Here is a 19,479-nt window from a genome sequence, read left to right as displayed (position 1 = left end):
AAGATTTCATGACACATTAAACAGAGAAAACAATTCTTTGTCACACTACATAAATTGTTTAAAAGAACCCATCTGGAGGGCAGAATATTTTTTTAATTGCTATTTTGGCTTAACAAAATACCACATTTACGAAGAAAGCACTTATTATCCAATAATTAAAAAAAAAGAAAAGAAAGTTTTGAAATGGGTTTTTCCAACAAACTGAAGGCAGTAATCCAAAGTCCTTCTGAGCAAACTTCAGTGGTAAATTCACATTTCACATTTCATCCCCATGCCAATCAGGACTGCTGTGGAAAGTCTCACCACCGCGTGAACAAAGGCTCCATTCTGGCGAATGTGGCCCTCATGTCTGCAAACTTGAGTGACACTGAGAAAAACGTTTACTTTCCTAGAAAAGTCTACGGGACCAGAGACGAGACTACATGTTGTAGGCCACATAGATGGGATCTAGCTGGTCTGCCAAAAACCCATCCCGCAGGTGCATACGCTGCTTCTCTCCCCGGGAGTTGATGGGGATGACACCGATGTCCACCACGACCACGACCCCCACCACCAGGTAGTGCTCCTCCAGAACCACGTTGGTCACTAAGGGGACCAGGTCCAAGGCTTCTTGCTCCGACCCATCAAGCTCAACCACGACCACCAACAAATTGGTCCAGGTGAACACAGCGCTGCAAGAGAGAAAAAAATCATCACTATGCCGTGAGGTGTTTATGTAACAATTTCGTTTTCTTTTCAAGAAGTGCCATCTGGTTCTTTTCTGATCTGCCTGCACATTGACGGTCTCTCTGAGCCCATGGCTTTTCGCTCAGTAGGTGGCTGCACACACTCCTGTGGTTAGGGTTTTCTACCGGCCGGCTCTCGTGGGGGCCGCCGTGCACGCAGGGGATCTCCGTGCCAGGCAGCACCCTGACACGGCCCTGCCCTCTGCTCCCAGCTGCGGCCAAGGGGCACGCGGTGCCACGGAAGCCCCACCATGTGCACACCAGGGCCCTAAGGTGGAGTCCTGGCCTTGGGCTTGGTGAGCGGTAAGTTAGCAGAGGCCGGACAGCCCCTGGGGCTCTGGGGCCGGTCCTGACCTTCCTCTGCCACAGCAGGACGGGGGACGTCGAGGGAGGGTGAGAAACGTGGAGAGCCACCAGCTTGGTGCCTGGCTGACCGTGGGCCCCAGTCACACTGGGGCCAGACAACCCAGCGGTCAACTGCAGACATGGGGGCCCAACAACGCGCTGCTGTCTGAAGCACTGAGTCTGGAAGGAGTGTCAGGCAGCAAGAGGTGACCTGTGTGGGGGAAAGATCCTCCAGAACGTCAGAGATTCATCTGGAAGCAGTTTATTTGGGATCTTTCAGTGGAGGGTCACCCAGAAGATTTGGTCGGGCCAATCTGTGGGAGCCTAAACTCAGTACTTTACACTTTAAGCCACCTGCAGTTTATAAGGTTGGTCTTTAAATGGGGGTGGTTATAGGGCCTTAACAGGCTCTGCTCCTGGTGCCCGTGGTCTGCTGGCTGAGGCGGTCAGAAGCGTCCAGGGCAGAAGAGGCTTGGGAGGCGGGGGCCAGGCTCCAGGGCCTGCAGTGGGTTGCTGGCATCTGCGTCCTCCAGCCAGATGCACAGAAGGGTCTAGGAGGCAGCAAGTATTTGGGAAACTCACTACAGTTTTCTAAAACTGTATGGGTATGTCTATTCAGAAAAAACCCCGCACGTTTTGTTTAGTGTGACCAATATATATGTTAATGTGGAAGGGAAATATTGGAGAATGTGTTCAACAGATTACTGCTTCTCGAGTTTGCTGTGATCAGTGTGTACCTAAGGGAACAGTCCTGCCAAGGTCCATTCGCAAGATGCGCTGGTGCCAAATTCCCATAAAAGGACACTTTATGACACTAAAATATTGCTCTGTGTGGCCCAAGTGAGCCCATACTGAGTTTGTGATATCACAGATCTTACATGTATATTAGCCACTTGCGGTATAATTTTATTATAGCACCTGATGCTTATGGTACAGTATCAGGAACCGGGGTTTCTGTATTTGATGGAGGAGGGGGTTTGCCAGGGAGTGATGGGCTGGATGAGCATTGTTTTCCTAGGGCCACAGATGTCCAACCCTGGAGACAACAGATGAGAAGGGCAAGATTTGGTTAGCTGGACTGTGCCACCCTGAAACAGCCACATGGAGGGACGTGTCTGCCTTCCGCCTTGGTGCAAAGTAACCGAGGGTGTGTGCTGGAGGAGGCGCCCAGGTCGGGCAGGGAAGGTGAGAAGGAGCAGGAAGAACAACAGAGCAGTTTGTGCTGGGTGGTTTCTGGAGGACCAGAGCCCCGCAGGACGGAACTATGGGTGCACATGTGAGGCGAGGTGAGTGCGAGGCCCCACGCGCATCAGGTGAGGCCACAGCAGGGCTTAGAACAAAAACTCGAATCCTGGAACAGAAACCCACAGGCGGCGGCAGGGAGTCCCCGTCACAGGTCTTTAAGGTGGAAACAGCCCTTTGCAACCAGATGGAAAATGTTTGCGGTAGGCAAGACAAACCAGTCTAAGTTATTTTCTTAAAACTACAGACCGGGAGGCTGTAATCGGTATGTACAGCTAGTGGCATGCAAACTGAGGTAGCCCTGTGCCGTCTCTGGGCTGCAGTCTCTCCAGGGATCCCAGCTCCTGTCCACTTGCAGCTCCAGCAGCCTCGGGGTGAGGAGGGACGTCACCACGTCGGAAGCACAGGGCCACGCGTGGGTTCGCAAACTCTCTCTTCTCTCTTCCAGGCTGCCGAGCCGCCCGTGTCCAGGTCCCATAAATGGCAACAAATAACTAGCCTGTAATCAGCTCACAAGGGGCAATGAACAACTCAGGCCCATCTACCCACCAGGAAAGACTACTCATGAGCGATTTCAGAATGTGCCTCCCTTGGGGTTCCTGAGCTTCGAGATCACATCAGGTCCCTGACAGCTCTGGGGCCAAATGAACGAACAAACCTACAGTTAACAGTGTGGAGCCTCTTTGCACCCTTTACCACCATGTAAAGGCACCGAGTGAGCTCGGGGCCCCCAGGCCAGCCCCACCAGCAGCACAGCCAACCACATGGACCAGGGAGGGAGGATGAACCCAAGGGCCCTCGCCGGCCTGGTCACTGGCAGCTGGGTGCAAATGCCCACCCACTACTCACCATTCTGTGACGCTTTTATGGGCTCTGATGACCGAGGTCTCAATGTCTATCGGGTGATACCTCATCCCCCGCAGCTCCATCGCTTCGTCCAGCGCCCCCACCACATATAGGGCATCGTGGCGCTCTGTGCAGGGAGTGGAAAATGTGTGTGAACCTCACCACAATGGTGCTCAAGCTGCTTTGTAAGATACTGAGATTAAAACTACCCCTGAGTGAGAGACACATGCCAAGGAATGGGGTCACTGAGTGCGGGTAGCTAGTTCCTTTCTACTGGGACGCTGTGCAGCCCAGGGCTCCCAGGACACCAGCCTGGCCGGGATCATGGTCTCACGGAGAGCCAGCTGCACACCTCAGCACCCCGGGGGAGAGCGCACGTCCTGCACCAGCTCCTGCACACCTTCAGTACACTATCTCCTACTCCTCGGGAGCACCTCCGCCCCTTGGCGGCCGGCAGACGCCGTGCTCTCCCGCAGCCACAGGTCAGGGCGCAGCACAGCCAAAACCAAACCCCGCCCCCTCTGATGGCATCCCATGAGGCCGTAACTGCTAGAATTCCACCTCCGAGTGGGAAAATCTTTTCCAGTTCAAGTCGGATGAGATGGGGATGTTTATTTGCTGGCTTCTATGACTGCAGCAGGACTCCCATCTTTTGGGGGGTCACAGAGGTGAGGAAACAGCAATAGTGCTGTCCCCAGCACCCCAGAATTCCGCGGGATGGGACCTGTCCCTCCTCCTGGGGGGTCTGGATCACCATGGCCCTGCCTTGCTTCGTTCCTCACAGGAATCCCAGAGGGCACCCTCAAATAAAACAGTCTTTGATTTTCCCAAATTGCAAACGCGATGCCAAAATGTTTTTGCGCTTTTCCACTAAATATACGCCAATTCAGCCAGGTTCACAAAGCTCCCCCCAGGCAGGTGTGTCAGCAAGCCTCCCAGACACTCACCTCCTGGGGTTTGGGTCCGGCAGGATCTCCCTAGGAAATCTCAGCTCCCATTCTCTGAAATAACTGAGTCCTGCCTCTACTTTGAGTGGAACCAGGAGCTGAGACTCTCATAGCAAGTAGACCTGTACCTTTTCATTTTTTATAACTCTCCTGCCTGGCGCCAGCCCCCAACAGAGGAGGGAGCAGCGCCTCCCCCTGCCCAAGCCTGAGCGCCTCGCTACCTCCCTTTCCTGACAGGCCAGGCCTGGTCCGGTCAGGCAGAGGGCAGTGGGTGCGCTCCTGCAGCCGCTGTCCAGGTGGGCCTCGGGGGCATGGGGCTGCTGCGGGTGGGCGAGGGGTCTGTCCACTGCATGGAGGGGCATGGTGTCCTGGCTCCTGTGCAGGGTTTAAATCTGTCCTTGGCTCCGTGAGAGACTGCGCTCACGGAGCACACAGTCTCTCACGTGGCTCTGGCATGCTGGACTCACACCGATCCTCCTCTCCTTTACGCTCAGCTGGTTTGCACCAAGCATGCACAATGTGCTCGTGGGGCTGGTGTCCCAGTCCCACAAACGTTCTCAGGGCCTGGGGGCCTCTCCACCTGCCCGGGCTCTTACCTCCGTTTGCATCTGTGAGCTCCGTCCTCCGCAGGAACCCCAAGTAGCCTGTCCGCGCCCAGACCGTCTGGGTGTCTCCAAAACTTAACCTTGAATTGAAGTGGTCTGACTGCAGGGACTCATCTCCGTAAATGGTGAAATAACCACTGGCATTGTGGGCACTGTGAACCCAGATCTGTGAAGGAAGCAACAGAACTGGGTGAGTTCGCTGGGGAGGATCTGCAGGGAGGAAACTACCTGGGCAGTCAGTGACATCAGAGTGCCCACGCCCGGCGGGGAACCCGGCCGTGTTAATCTCACGCGGGCTTCAGGGGAGACTCAGACGCCACAGTATTTACTGGAATAGAGCCACTAAGCGAACAACGAGGCTGTCCACCTCTCGAGAAGCCCATTAAAACAGACTGAGGGTTTTAAAGTGAACATATCAAATGTGTTCACCGCTGGGCACCTGCGGCCACCTAGTCCTCTGTGCTGAACAAACCAAAGCCTAGAGCAGACACAGAAGTGACACCATCACGCAGGGGGAATGAAACCTGTCCCCTGCTCTCCAACACACAATTTCCTCATTAAGACACATTCCTGGTCAGAAAACGAGAGTGAGGTGGATTCTGACACCCGGCCGGCTTCCCCAGGTGCCCAAGACAGCACGCTGTCCTCCCCAATTTCATCTAGGAATGTACTTAAAGGAAATTCCTAAATAAGATCTGTACGGAATTTTATCACCTCAGCTCTGATCTTTACACATAACTGAGAAATTCAAATGAAGGGCCAAGCTGCAGCCCACACAGAAATGGAGTCTAGGGAGCGGTCAGTCTGTCCTTTAGTCACCGTTTACAGCTCGAGGCCTCTGGAAGAAGCGGTGGCCCAGCTTTGTTGTTTCAGCTGAAGGCGGGCTGACACAGGAGGTTAGCGTCCCGTGCACAGCAGAGTGATCTGACACTTGTATGCAGAACAGTAACTGTAGTCACCGTGCAACATTATTACACTCCCCAGGCTGCACTCTATTCCCGAGACTCACTCACTTCACAACTGCAAGTCTGTACTTCTTAATCCGCTCACCCACCTTCCCCTCCGCCAACCACTGGTTTGTTCTCTGTGTGTTGTGCGGTGGTGTTTTTAACGGGGTGTCAGCTACAGGCAGGTCTGTAAGGAGGGAAAGCTGACCACACAGGGCCAGTGACCCTGACAGCCAGGGGGCTCTCCCCGGGCAGGATGGGCTTCCTTCCACCCAGTGCACAGGGCAGGCTCGGCCTTGGAGAGAACGGGAGGGAAGGTAAGTGTGTTGGCACCCTTCCCTGATGTCCTCTGCGTCCTCTGTGGCCTGGCTGAGTGGGGCAGGGGAAGGATCGGGGACGGCGGGCTGAGGATGTGTGTTCTCCAGCTGCACGCGGCAGGAGGGGTGGTCAGCTGGGTTTCACCGTAAATATGGGCTGAAGGGTCAAAGCCAGTACGGACTTTCCGACCGAAGGAAATACCTGTCATTTCCTAACCTGCTTGCTACCGTTTACTGATATTCTATGAGTCTAGGCTGTGGCCGTACGCTCTGTGCACACTGCTCCGTCCTCATCCCCATGAACTCAGCAGTGACGGCTTCCTTACAGAAAATCCACTTTGTAGCCTGAACTTTCACAGCTCATTTTGAGTCACTTTCCAGCCAGTCAGTTGAGACTTACCCAATCTGATCAGGAGATGTTGCCTCCTGCCTCTTGCCTCACCCAGGTGGGCATCCCGTAATTCACCTCACCAGAACGAGTACCCCATAAGTCACCTCTGCTGGGGGGCACCTGTAACTTGCCTCACCCAGGGGGGCACCCCATAACTTGCCTCACTCAAGTGAGCACCCCATAAGTCACCTCTCCCAGGTGAGTACCCTATAACTCACCTCTCCTGGGTGGGCATCCCATAACTCGGCTCACTTGAGTGAGTACCCCATAAGTCATCTCTCCCAGGTGGGCACTCCATAACTCACCTCACCCAGGTGGGCACCCCGTAACTCGCCTCCCCCAGGTGGACACCCCATATCTCACTTCTCCTGGGTGGGCACCCCATACCTTGCCTCACTCAAGTGAGCACCCCATAAGTCACCTCTCCTGGGTGGACACCCCGTAACTCACCTCACCCAGGTGGGAGTCGCCCAACGGTCCTTTTGTTTCTGGATTGGCAATTATGATCCGAACCCCTGGAAGTATCTATGTGGGAAAGGAGAACATTCTGGTCAGTGGACAGAGAGGTAGATGCTACACTCCAATCAGCCTTGACCTTGCCTTCATGTCACATGCCTGTTTTCCTTTCTAAAACTGTTTAGAAAGTAGTATGGCTTTAAATTAAAATTACATACCACAGCATGACATAATTACTATGTGACAATTGCACCTTATTGCAATTATTACTACAGTGATAAAGCCTGTGTTAACGTGATCTTAAAATTAAGAATCTGAATAAAAACAGGATAAATGATGTAACTCAGCCTGATGCTTGCGAAACAGGAATCTTCAGGTATTTCAATTAATTTTCCAGTTATGTTTAACATTGGCGTGACATCATGGGATGCTGATGTGGAGGAAGGGGTGAGGTTTGCAGGAGGCACTGAATTAAGGAGGTCACGGATCAAGTTTTCCAAGGTGAGTGCGGACTGAAAGCGCAGGTGGGCACGGCACAGTGCAGTGGCAGGAGGAAGAGCCGGCGCATCCCAGCGTGTTCTGACTTGAATGCCCGTCCGGCTCTCCATCTTGGTTATGCTTCAACACCCTCCTGCACGTCACCGTCTTGTATCAGAATGCTCATATCAAGCATCTCCCTCTTAATGGAAGTTTGGCTTGGAGACATTCTGAATTTCACTAACACCACATGCATATGGCAGCAAAAGCTGGTTCTGCAAATTCAGAAAACAGCCCGTGTTGGTTCAGCTACTGGGAAGGGTTGAGATTCGGCAAAACATCGGTGGTGAGAAGTCCTGTCCCGTCCCTTGAGTCTGACGTGTAATATGGCAGCTCTGGTCCCTTGTCCTGCTAACGGCTGGATTAGGGCAGGCAAGCACAGCGTCCTACCATTAGAACCAACTTAGTACTAGAACTCTAACTGGCGCTCATGTAGACGGAGATTATAAAAGGTCCAGAAGTGACACGAGGCACTTCTGGAATTACGTCAAGTGGGGCCAAAAACAGGAAAAAGAAGTCTTCACTTAGGTGTAAGTGAAAAACATACCCACAGTGGCAGAAACTACTTTGTCCCCTGACCACCCTTCTTCGTCTACTTTCACAGCAATTGGACCTGGGTTTTTAGCTAGGCCCACGGATATTCAGAACCGATACAACATTTCCAACCTTTCTTTCAGCCAGTGTGACTGCATGACCAGATTCTGGACAGTGGTACTGAAGTGTGTATAAGGTGGCTTAGGAGCCTTTGCTGAGGTCTGCACCTTTAGTTTCCCTTTGCTGCTTTTGCTGCTGCTGCTGCTGCTGGAATGTGGAAGCGATGGCTAGGGTGGGAGCAGCCACTTCTGACCCTGAGGCACCCTGGGAATGGGATCCATGCAAAGCAGAACAAGACAGAAGGTGGCAGGGCCGCTGGAGTTTTCATGGTGTCTTTTATGTAAGAGAAAAGAAAAATCTAGGGGCGCCTGGGTGGCTCAGTCGTCAAGCGTCTGCCTTCAGCTCAGGTCATGATCCCAGGGTCCTGGGATCCAGCCCCACATTGGGCTCCCTGCTCCGCGGGAAGCCTGCTTCTCCCTCTCCCACTCCCCCTGCTTGTGTTCCCTCTCTTGGCTGCGTCTCGCTCTGTCAAATAAATAAATTCTTTAAAAAGAAATTGTTTAAAAAAATTTAAAAAAAGAAAAAAATCTAACTTGTTTAAAACACTGTTGTTTGTGGAGTTTCTGTACTCATGGCCAAACCTAGTCCTGAAATACTACATTTAAGAAAACTTTTTGGAGAAGATACTATATAAAATACATTTCTTAAAATGTCAAAGCCCATACGCTGAGACTCAAACTTATACAGAAATGTATCTTTCTTCCTTCAATACTTACTTTTCCTGATTCCATGAGGGGCAAGCTATGAGGAGAGCCTCTTTCCACCAAGCGGACTCTGCAAACAGAAAAAGAAAGTATGGTGACTTGGGTGTTTTTGAGCCTACGGTTCCCTTCCTCCATATTCAGCACCTGGTCAATGCCGGGTGGGTTGCTGGGGGATGTTCAGTCTGCTGGTGAGCACCGTTCAAAACAAAGACAGTTCAGAAATCAAAGAATAAGTGGTCTGGCAGCAGACGGCGGCTGAGCTCTGGTGGGGAGATGGAGAGAGATACGGGACAGGCCACAGAGGCCACATCCCAGTCACCAAGCCTGCACAACAGCTGGGAAAATGATTCTGCATCGAGAGGAACCAGGACTCAACTCAGCACTTGCAGAAAAGGAAAGGAGTAAACATTGCACCATAGCTCTGAACCCGCTGCAGGCCGTGGGGATCGCACTGCCCGGGGCTGAGGCGCTTGTGAGGCCTCAGCAGGGCCCAGGTCTGTGGCTGCAGAGAGTCTACCTTCTGACCCAGGTGTGTCTGAGCCCTCGGGGACAGGACTGGCCAATTTGGACAGCAAAACCTCCTTTCAGAAAAGAAACTCTTTTCCATTAAAAAAATACTTAATGGTGACTAAATCTTAAGAACTGTGGGCAGAGACGCCTGGGTGGCTCAGTTGTTAAGCATCTGCCTTCGGCTCAGGTCATGATCTCAGGGTCCTGGGATCGAGCCCCGTGTGGGGCTCCCTGCTCGGCGGGAAGCCTGCTTCTCCCTCTCCCTCTGCCCCTCCCCCGCTCGTGCTCTCTCTCTCTCTCTCTCTCTCTCAAATAAATAAAATCTTAAAAAAACAAAACAAAACAAACAACTGCAGACGACATTGGTGTGGTCACAACCTGAGCTGGCTAAATCCTTCCCAGCTGTTTTTTTTAAACTCCTGGTTTTACATCTTGGCCACCGTACTACAGGACTGTGATGCTGTTCATTCATCTAAAAGGCAGTTTTTATTGGAAGAGAGTGAAGCGCAGGAGAAAGTGCTTGAATCCTGTGGAGCGGGAGTTGGGGGCATGGAGAGGTGGGACGCTGTATCTCCACGCCCGTGGGGAAGTGAAGCTCAGCACGCCCCAGCCACCCTCTGCATGATCACAGCGATCCTCCTCCTAACTAGTAAGTACTCCAAAGATGGAAGGGGGCCGGAGGGGTGCTGCTGGGCATGTGGGGCTCCTCAGCCAGCCTTTGGTGTGGTGCCTCCTGTTGCTGCAGCTGAATCTTGGGGGTGGGGGCAGGAACAGGAGGACTGACACCTTCTCTTCAGCAGCCCTGGGGAGGGAGGGAGAACACCTGAGCGGTGGCAGCGGTAATCTGATGATGTGGAAGAACTCACTATTCCAATTTTGGATCATATGGTAACCACTAGGATCTCCGGTGTTTGTCTCAAGGAAGACTTGATGCTGACGGCAGCAAACGAGGGGTCATCCAAGAAAAACAGCCTAGATCTCATGCCCTACAGGAACAGTTCTAGAATATGCCATTGGGCTTAATGACATTAACCTTCGAAGATAACGCACCCGGTGAATTACTCCAGAATTGTAAGAGACACACCCGCTCAGGACCCACGGAGGCTGCGTTAGGGCTAATGGCCCCCATCGCAACAGCACTGAGAACCTGCGGGCTTCGCCTTGTCGCACTTGTAGACAGCCGTGGTGCTCATGCTGGGTCGGGAGGCCAGGACCGCGACACTGAGCTAGTGCCAGGCTCATCTGAACAGCCAGGTGAAGTGGACAGGCCTGTGTCCAGCGGCTGGCTGCCCATCTGTGGCGTCTGGATATCGGCAATTTGCTACAGATGGAGAAAGCCATGGGGATGTGAGGCCAAACTGGGTGGACAGTTAGAGGAGTGGGTGGGCTGAAGGAGAAAGGGCCAAGCAGGCCCACTGTGTGGCCCGGTCCCTGCGTGAGCAGGGCTGCTGTGTCTGGGGGTACCCAGCGGGCCAGCAACCAGGACAGGCACCCCCACAGGCCAGGAAGTCAGGCTGGGGAGCAAAACTCTGAGCCAAAAATGAGGGCTGTTTCAGACACACTTCCGCTCTGCTGGCTGTCCACGCACAGTGACCACTATTTTAGGATGTTAGAAAGCCCGGCCGGGCATTTTGGACATATCAAGCAGCTCTGACCACTGCATTAGGACTGTGAGGATGTCAGAAAGGGCATCCTGGTGTCAAGGGTGGAACCAGAAAACAAGGGGCAACATCCCTGGACGCTGGCGTCTGGGGCCTAGGACCTGCTCTCCCTCCCCGCAGGCTTCTCCCCAGGCCCATGCCTGGCCAATACGAGGGGAGAGCACAAAGGCACGCTGCCTCAGCGAGCGGGGCTCCTGGCCGCATGCACACTGGCTGGTGTCTGCCTCCCCGAACAGCGGCCTCCTCTGCCCTCTTCCTGCTCGAAGAGATTACTTGTGCCCTGTCCTTCCCTGTCCGACACTCAGAGAAAGGAGGGATCTCATCTCACATGTGGTAGAAAGGAGGCTCTACCGTGAGGAAGGTCTTCTGTGGTCAGTATGGAAACGGTGTACTGTGTCTCCATAGGGAGCAGGAACAGGGTGCTGGCATCGCTCACGGTGGGTCCCACATGAAAAGGCTACAAATGCCACAGAAGATTGCCCTTCATCCCCATGAAAAGAAAAATATCCCGAGAGTGAAATGACAAAGAACCAAACGAAACCCTGCTTAAACAAAAAGGCAAAGCTGGCCAGCGTCAGGTCAGAGGACATCCAGTGGGCACCTGCCCTGCGGCCCGCAGCCGTGTGCTGCTGTGGGCACTGCTCTCTCCCTACGGTTTGCAAGGTTGTGGCCACACGACAGCACACGGGAGGGGTTGCAGGGACAGGCTCTCCGCCAACGAGTGGGCCTGGCTCTGTCCCACAGGGACGCGGAGCGGAGAACGCAATCCTGTCTTCCGAGAGAGGACAGACAGCCTACAGCAGAGACCCTCTTGGGAGGACAGACGGACGCGGTAGAATCCATCTGACACAATGCAGGAGCTGATGAAACCCGCCAGCCCTGGGACGGGGACGTTCCACCACTGCTCTGGCTGCCCTCATGTCCATTCCTGCAGACTGAGCTGGCTCCCCAGGTCCCGAGTAAGACCCCTCCCCAGCCGACGCGATGCTCACCAGCGCATGAGCGCGCTCGGGGCGCTGGCTGTCCCATCCCCCTCTGACCTGGCCATGCTCCTGTGGGGAAGAGCCCTGCCTCCTCTCTGACATTCCTAAACTCAAGTGCAAACCCTGGGCTTCTGAAAACATGTTTTTCCGCCTAGGCTGTCTTAATGACTTGAAGTTTAGGCTTTTGCTAGAAAAGAAGAGACAGCAAGGAACACAGGTAATGTGGGGGAGATTTATGATTCCTGATAAAATCCCTACCTCGTGCTCTGTCCTCGGGCTGTTCTTACCCTGACCCGAGCTTCACCCGGAAAGGCAACACACCATCGGGCTGATGCCAAGGGGCTGCCGACGCAGGGTCATTGCAGCGAGAGGTCCGTTTGCAAAGCCTTCCTTCCTCGTCAGGACTTCCTCCCGCCGCACGGGACAGGCTGGGAGCACGCCACAGGCTCACGAGCTCTCCAACACGCTCGCCCCCTTCCTCCACCTGACACGGGGCTGTGGACCACGAGTCTCGCCCCGCGGACAGGAGCACCTTGCCCTCCCGGGGCCAGGCCCGCTGATGCTGCCCTACACCCACTGTCACCCACTGGCTCAGGAGACACGAAACCACCCAGACATCACACCATCTGCCCCAGTACGAGTGAGGGCGTGCGTCACGGCCGCTGTCAGGAGCATTCTGATGGGGGACCTGTCCCTGCTGGTCACGCTGCTGCCCAGCCCTGGCCTCCTGGCAGTCGCTCATGACCTGGGGGCGAGCACCATCTGACCTTCAATCGCCACAGCCCGCTCTGCTACACCAGACGCAGAGGAGGGGACAGGACCCAGAGTCGTCCGCCCGTGTGAAAACGAGCTTCTGTGCAGCCTCCCTCCTGGCCCATGCCCCGGACGTGCTGCTAGAAACCAGGCTGGGCTTTCACTTAAACGTTCTTCCAAAAAATATGAAGCATCTAACATGCTGAATGTAACACAGTAAGACCACTGGCATGAAAAGTTGTTTAAAGTCCCAGAAGACGGAGGGGAAATCCCTAACGACGGGGTGTGTGTGACGGCTTCACAGACGTGGGTCTCCACTGTAGGTGCTGTGACTGAATCTTGCCCTCAGCCTGCCGGTGGCTGAGGCACAGGGAGGAAAATGAGACAAAGTTTACCGTCCAAGTTTGGCACTAACGGCGTGCTGCTGCTGGGGAAGCGTATCCGAGGACGTACGAGGGACATTATGGTCACAGCCCCGAAACAGGCGCAAAACAGCAGAACGCACCAAAAGCAGCGTGGCCTCTAAGGGAAGCTCGTCCCTGGAGTCAGCCCTTGATAACAGCGATGGGTTACATGCGGGCCAGCAGCCCCGTGGTGTCGTGGGAGCCCCAAACCGGGGGAAATCACCCCAAAACCAGTGATAACAGGCAGAACAGGAGAGCATGCTTACCTAATATAACCACTGTGCAAAGAGAATGCCTATGTGCATCTGGTGCCTTTTCTCTTATAAAATTACAAACCTAACACGCTCTTGCCCCCAACATCCCTCCTTCCAAAGCCTGACTTTTGTGTTTCTCCTTGTCTTTCCCTCAGGTTGAATGGAGCCCTGCGCCCTTTTCTTCCTGTTGGCGTCTGTTTGTGGACACCCAACTGAGGGTGTGGGCCAAGCCCTGTGTCCATTCATAAGATTCTGATGCAAATTCATTCAAATTAAATTTAGGAAAAATGTGTTTTTCAGACATCCAGGCTTTTCCTTTTAACTCGTAGCATTTATTTTTAGGACAGTTTTATTTTTTATTTTTATTTTTTTTAAAGATTTTATTTGAGAGAGTGAACTAGAGAGGGGGAGGGAGAGAGCGCACAAGTGTTCATGAGCAGGGAGCCCGATGCGGGACTCGATCCCAGGACCCCAAGACCATGATCTGAGCCGAAGGCAGACGCTTCACCGACAGCACCCCAGGAGCCCCAGGACAGTTTAAGATTCACAGAAAACCTGAACGCAGAGTGCGGACCCACCAGGCTCCTGGCAATAACCACGGTCCTGGACACACAAGCACAAGTGTTAGAATGTGAGGGACGTCTGCTGCAGCTAAGGGGCTGCATCAATACGTTTCTGTCAACTCGAGTCCAAACTTCATCATATTTGGCTAATGACCTTCCTCTGCATCCCACAGAGTATTCGGCTCTCACGTCTCCGTAGGCCCTCTAGGCTGCTGCAGTTGTTCACACCTTCTGTTTTAATGACCATGATAGCTGTGAGGAGACGGGCAAGCTGCTCTGGGGGACCATCTGATACTCCTCCCAGGGTGGGACAGTGGTTGTGAGTTTGGGGAGGAAGACCACAGAGGTGAAGCCCTTCTCAGCATGTCCAGCCAAGGGCACATACTCAAACGAGGCATCCCTCTGTGCTGACCCTGACCTCCATCCCAGGAGGCTGTTTGTCCGGTGTCTCCATTAGCGTGACCCCCACCCCTTTCCACACCTCAGGGCTGGGGCTGGCAGTGTCCCCCCAGGATGACAAACAGCCGATCCATCTACAGAGACGTCTGGCAGAGCTCCGTGCCGAGAGCACAGGGCAACATGGAGCACCCCTCAAGGTGTTCTGGAGTTTGCTTCTACCCTGGGTTCTGTCGGACACCCTGTTCCCTTCTACATGGATCCATGTCTGCCAAAAATAGTTGGAGTTGTGTCTGCTACCTCACACCAGAAGGTCTTTATGAATGCACACCTCCTTTCCCTTCTTGAGTGAGAACAGAAAGACCTGAAAAATAATTTCTGGACTTGATACATTATCAGTATCATTTCTCTGAAAGTAATTTCAAAATTGTAGAAAATTTAAAAAATGAAAAGAGTACAAAGAACACCTCCAATATCCCTTAGTCAGGTTCACCCATTGTTAACATTTTATTCCACTTGCTTAATCACGGGTGTGCTCTCTGTCCTGCTCTCTCTCTCTCTCTCTCTCTCACACACACACACACACACAGTCCTTCTGAAGATGGGTGGGACGCTGCATCCATCACGACCCTTTACTGCTCAGTATTTCATCAAGCATTTCCTACGAGGAGGGATATTCTCATGCATAATCAAAGCACGGCAATTAGCGTCAGTGACGTAACGCCGATCTGAGGCCCGACTGCAGTTCTGTCCATCAGCCCAATGATGGCTGCAAGAGCATTGCCCCCTCATGTCGAGGACCTGCTGAGCACCAGGTTTTGCATTTGGTTGTCACGTCTCTTTAGCTTCTATTACTGAAGACCATTTCCAAAGCTTTTCTGTCTTTACGAAATCGACGTTTAAAAAGAATATAGCCCCTGCCTTTTAAAAATATCACTTAGGGGTGCCTGGGTGGCTCAGTCAGTTAAGCATCCGACTCTTGACCTCAGTCCAGGTCTTGATCTCAGGGCCGTGAGCTCAAGCCCCACATTGGGCTCCATGCCCAGCATGGTGCCTACTTAAAAAAATAAATAAAAAATAAAAACATCATTTGAAATAATTTTACTCAATATGAATCAAAGACCTAAATGCAAAAGTTAAAAGTATAAAAATGTTATGAGAAAACATAGGGCAAAAACTTCACAATATCAGATTTGTTAAAAAACAAACAAACAAACAAACAAAAAACCCAAAAAAACCTCAGCTAGGACACCAGAGCGCAGGCAGCAAAAGACGGATAAACTGGATCACATCCAAATGAGAAACTGTGCCATGGATGATGTCAACAGAACAAAATGCAATTCACGGGATGGGAGAAAATATTTGCAAGTCCTATATCGGAGAAAGGACTTGTATCCAGAACTTATAAAGAACTCTTAACACTCAAGAATAAAACAATTTGATTAAAAACGGGCAAAGGACTTGAATAGACATTTATTCAAAAGAGATATATGAATGGCCAATAAGCACATAAGAAGATGCTCGATATCACTCGTCATCAGAGAAATGCAAATCAGAACCACAATGAGATACCACCTCACCCCCGTTAGGATGGCTACTATCAAAAAACCCAAAACAACAGGTGTGGGCGAGGATGCCAAGAAAGGGGAACCTCGTGCACTGTCGGTGGGAATGCAAACTGGTGCAGCCACCATGGAAACCAGTATGGAGGTTCCTCAAGAAGTTAAAAATAGAGCTACCCTGTGATCCAGCAACTGCACTTCTGGGTATATACCTGAAAAATGTGAAAGCAGAGGCTAGAAGAGAGAGTTCTATGCCCATGTTCATAGCATCAGGAAGGTTGAAGCAATCCAGGTGTCCATCAATGGATGAATGGGTAAGCAGAATGTGGTCCATCCATACAATGGAATATTACTCAGCCCTAAAAAGAGGGAATTCTCACACATGCTCCAACATGGATGGGCCCTGAGGACATGTGGGGGAATGTGATAAAAAAGATGGGACCACCGGTTGACACGTGAGCTGGACCCGGGCATTCGGAGGCTTCTCACCTCTCCCCTGTCTTTGGAATGTGGGTTCCAAGTGCCTTTCTGCTCCCAGAGGCTACTCCAGGACACAGCCCTGACCTGGTGACATGGTGTCAAGAACACACCCGCACAGTCCATGTGACAGAGCCCAGTTAGGGCCCCTTGTAACTTGTAAGATCTGGTGGGTGGGTGCGGGGGATCCATCTGTCTTGCTGCCACCCAAGACGAGCAGCGTGTGTAAGTTCCCTTTGCTTATTAAAGCTGCCACCCACCCTCATGGAGGGGCAGCCCCTTTCTTCAGGCCACTTCTGGGCTGCACACCTGCAGAACAGCACGCTCAGGAGAATAAGCCGGTCGCAGAAGGACAAACCCTGTATGATTCCACTTATGAGGTCCGCGGAATAGTCAAGTTCATGAAGATAGAAAGTAGAATGGGGGGTGCCAGGGGCCGGGGAGGGGGAGTTAGTGTTTGATGGGGACAGCGTTTCGGTTTGGGAAGATGTGGAAGTTCTGTGGATGGTGGCAGAGATGGCCGCCCACCTATGAGTGTACTGAACGCCATGGAACTGTGCGCCTAACGATGGTAAGATGGTAAACTCTGTGTTGTGTGTGTTTACTCAGCTAAAATTTAATCGTTTAGACATTATTACTTTGGGGTTCTCTAACATTTCCTCATGACTGACCCGATGGGCTGAGGGAATGTCATGTCCTTCTCGTGGGATCCCGTCTGGAGGCCCAATTAGTCCATCCGTCCCCTTCAGGTTTGTTTCTGAGCTTGTCGATTCTTTGTCCGTTCTGCAGAACATTCCAGCACATGATACCGGCATGCCCGTTTGCAGCGTCCTGTTACATGGCAGGGGACACGCAGTGCAGGAGGAGGTCACACGTTGCTTAAATACGCAGACCATTAATAAATCCCATGAGGCAGAAGCCACGCCGTCCTTTTGTGGTGCCCGTCACACACGCAGCCCTGAGCTTCGCCCCTATGGTCCCCTGTGCCAGCCCTGGGCCACGGTCGGGCCCACGCCCGAGCAGGCGGCCAGCTCTTCTCCACAAAAGGACTCTCCAAGAGTAAGTTTTCTTAAGCAAAGAGATGCTTCCCTTCGAGGGAAAAGTATCTATGACGTTCACTTTCTAATGATGGCTGGGTATGACAGCCACACGGGCAAGAATTAGCTGGCTGCCCTTGGCTTTGCTAAGACCCTACAAATGGCATTTGTAGGGTTTTGTCGTGGTGACTCTGTGAACGGCGGGAGCAGAATAAGTCACCAGGATACAGAAAGAGAAGCTGAAGGTGCAGACCAGCTGGAAGAGGGTTTTCACAGACTTGTAGTTTCTGTCATTTTCTCTCTGTACCCACTCAGTCACACTCTGGGCCATTTCATTCAAAACCGCGATGTGCGTATGCACAACACCAGAATGAGGAGGGAAGAGAGAACAGGAGATGATGGGACAGCCCTTCTCACTGCGCGGCTGGTCGGAGGGAGCAGGAGCACGGGCAGAACAGGTGCTCCGTCCGGCTGATGCCACCAGCCCACGGCGGGGGAGCTCCTGAACCCCTCCTCCTTCTCAGGGCCTGAGTCCTGACCCCACACGAGACACTGCAGAACCCCCCAAAGCCAGCAGGATTGGACTTCCTGCACAGCGTGCCGGGAAGGGCTCACGTCGCTCTGGCCACGTGTGCACACGTCATGACAAGAAATCAGGGGCCGTGTCCGCCTTCCTCTGGAAAGATCAATGCATGATCAATGTAGGAGGCGGCAATCTGCAGAGGGAGACTTCCCCCAGGGAACATGTGGGGCGTGAACCAAATCGCTGTACTGTCAGAGAACATGCCTCACTCATACGTGGTGGCTGTGAGAACACAGTGAGCGTCTGATTTTGGGGAAGGGGGCCCAGATGTCGCAAATGAAAATACAGGATGCTGGGTTGAATGTGAATTTCAGATCAACAATAGCACTTTTTAAAGCGTACATTTACCCACGCATATTTGGGACATACTTGCACTAGGAAAATGATGCCTCTTGTATCTGAAACTCAAATTTAACCGGCTGTCCTGTAGTTTATCTGCAGCTCCAATTTAGAGGATTTGGTAGAGGTCTTTGGGATAAGATTTAATGAATAAACCAGTGAGGCAAAAACTATCCAGTTAATATGTTATTTTTTATTCTTATTTAATTATTTAAATTTGATCTTTACTGAGAAAAGACCACAGAACAATCTCTCGGTAGAGCCTAAAATGTTCTAGAAAAGGAAGGAACACTTAGTCAAAACTCCACAAATGTTTGAATTGGGAAGGGGACTCAAATACATCACCCAAGCATTCAGAGCCGGGTGGGGAAGGGGGGGGACCCAAAACGAGCGAGGGCTGGGCTGAGAGGCCCAGTGACGTGGTCTGAGGTCACACGGCCAGCTGGTGGCAGAGCTGTGATCGGTGCCCAGATCAGCACCTCTGTGGCTCTTACTTCTTCTCTAGGGATCTCCTGACAGGACAGCAGGTGTGAGAATGAGGTGCAAAGATCAGAAACAGGTGATGGGTTTGAAAGGTATATGGTCTCTAAGGGATGCTGATGCTGGATGGGGGAAAAGCACAGAAGAAATCAGGGGAAGAGCTTGCCTCTCCCAGCTCCCGAAATGTCCTTGGAATGGGGCTGGGAGCCTGGGCCTGCCTCCCGCACCCGACCAGGGCCTCTCAGACACGGCTTCGGGGCTCCCCACCCACACAGCCAGCTCAGGAGATTTCGACAGGCTGATATGCTGGGCTGCATTCTAAAGAGGGGAGAACCAGAGTAAAGGGAATCATGTCTTTTTATGGAAGCTACCAATTCCAGGGAAGATTTTGGCCTTGCACGGAAGATGGAGGCTGGAAATTCACCCCAAAATTACCACGTTGCAAAATATGAACTCTTTCTTTTTACTCAGTTTTCTCCATTGATAAAGTCATCTGATTTTCAAGTACACTCCTTAAGAACCATTTAAGGAATGCACAAAACCCACACTACAACCCTGATCTCTTCAACTTCGATTACGTAGCCGCGATTAAGGTGGCCAAACAATGAACTAGAAGCATGTGTGCACACCTGTGGACAGCCAGACACAGACATAAGGGAGGACAGCAAATATAACAGATGGAAAAGCAAATCTATAACTATATATATAATGTATGTATCTATAGAAGCAATACATTGTTTAGATGTATTACATTAGTGAAT

The 19,479-nt window shown here is 52.2% G+C and overlaps 1 protein-coding gene across 1 annotated transcript in view; it reads right to left on the bottom strand.

Annotated features, from left to right (window-relative positions):
- Positions 1 to 344: 344 nt before the first annotated feature.
- DIP2C (disco interacting protein 2 homolog C) overlaps positions 345 to 19,479 on the bottom strand; it is a 209,875-nt gene continuing 190,740 nt past the window's right edge. Inside the window, exons 33-37 of the mRNA XM_021690907.1 lie at positions 8,729 to 8,786; positions 6,816 to 6,890; positions 4,702 to 4,876; positions 3,162 to 3,285; positions 345 to 671 (exon numbers count right to left, since the gene is read on the bottom strand). Coding sequence (XP_021546582.1) covers positions 419 to 671; positions 3,162 to 3,285; positions 4,702 to 4,876; positions 6,816 to 6,890; positions 8,729 to 8,786 — 685 coding nt within the window. The 3' untranslated portion in view covers positions 345 to 418. The remainder of the gene's footprint in view (positions 672 to 3,161; positions 3,286 to 4,701; positions 4,877 to 6,815; positions 6,891 to 8,728; positions 8,787 to 19,479) is intronic.

Source organism: Neomonachus schauinslandi, chromosome 5 (genome assembly GCF_002201575.2).
Source record: "Neomonachus schauinslandi chromosome 5, ASM220157v2, whole genome shotgun sequence".
Classification (NCBI taxonomy): Eukaryota; Metazoa; Chordata; class Mammalia; order Carnivora; family Phocidae; genus Neomonachus; species Neomonachus schauinslandi.
This window is presented reverse-complemented; position numbering and strand designations above follow the sequence as displayed.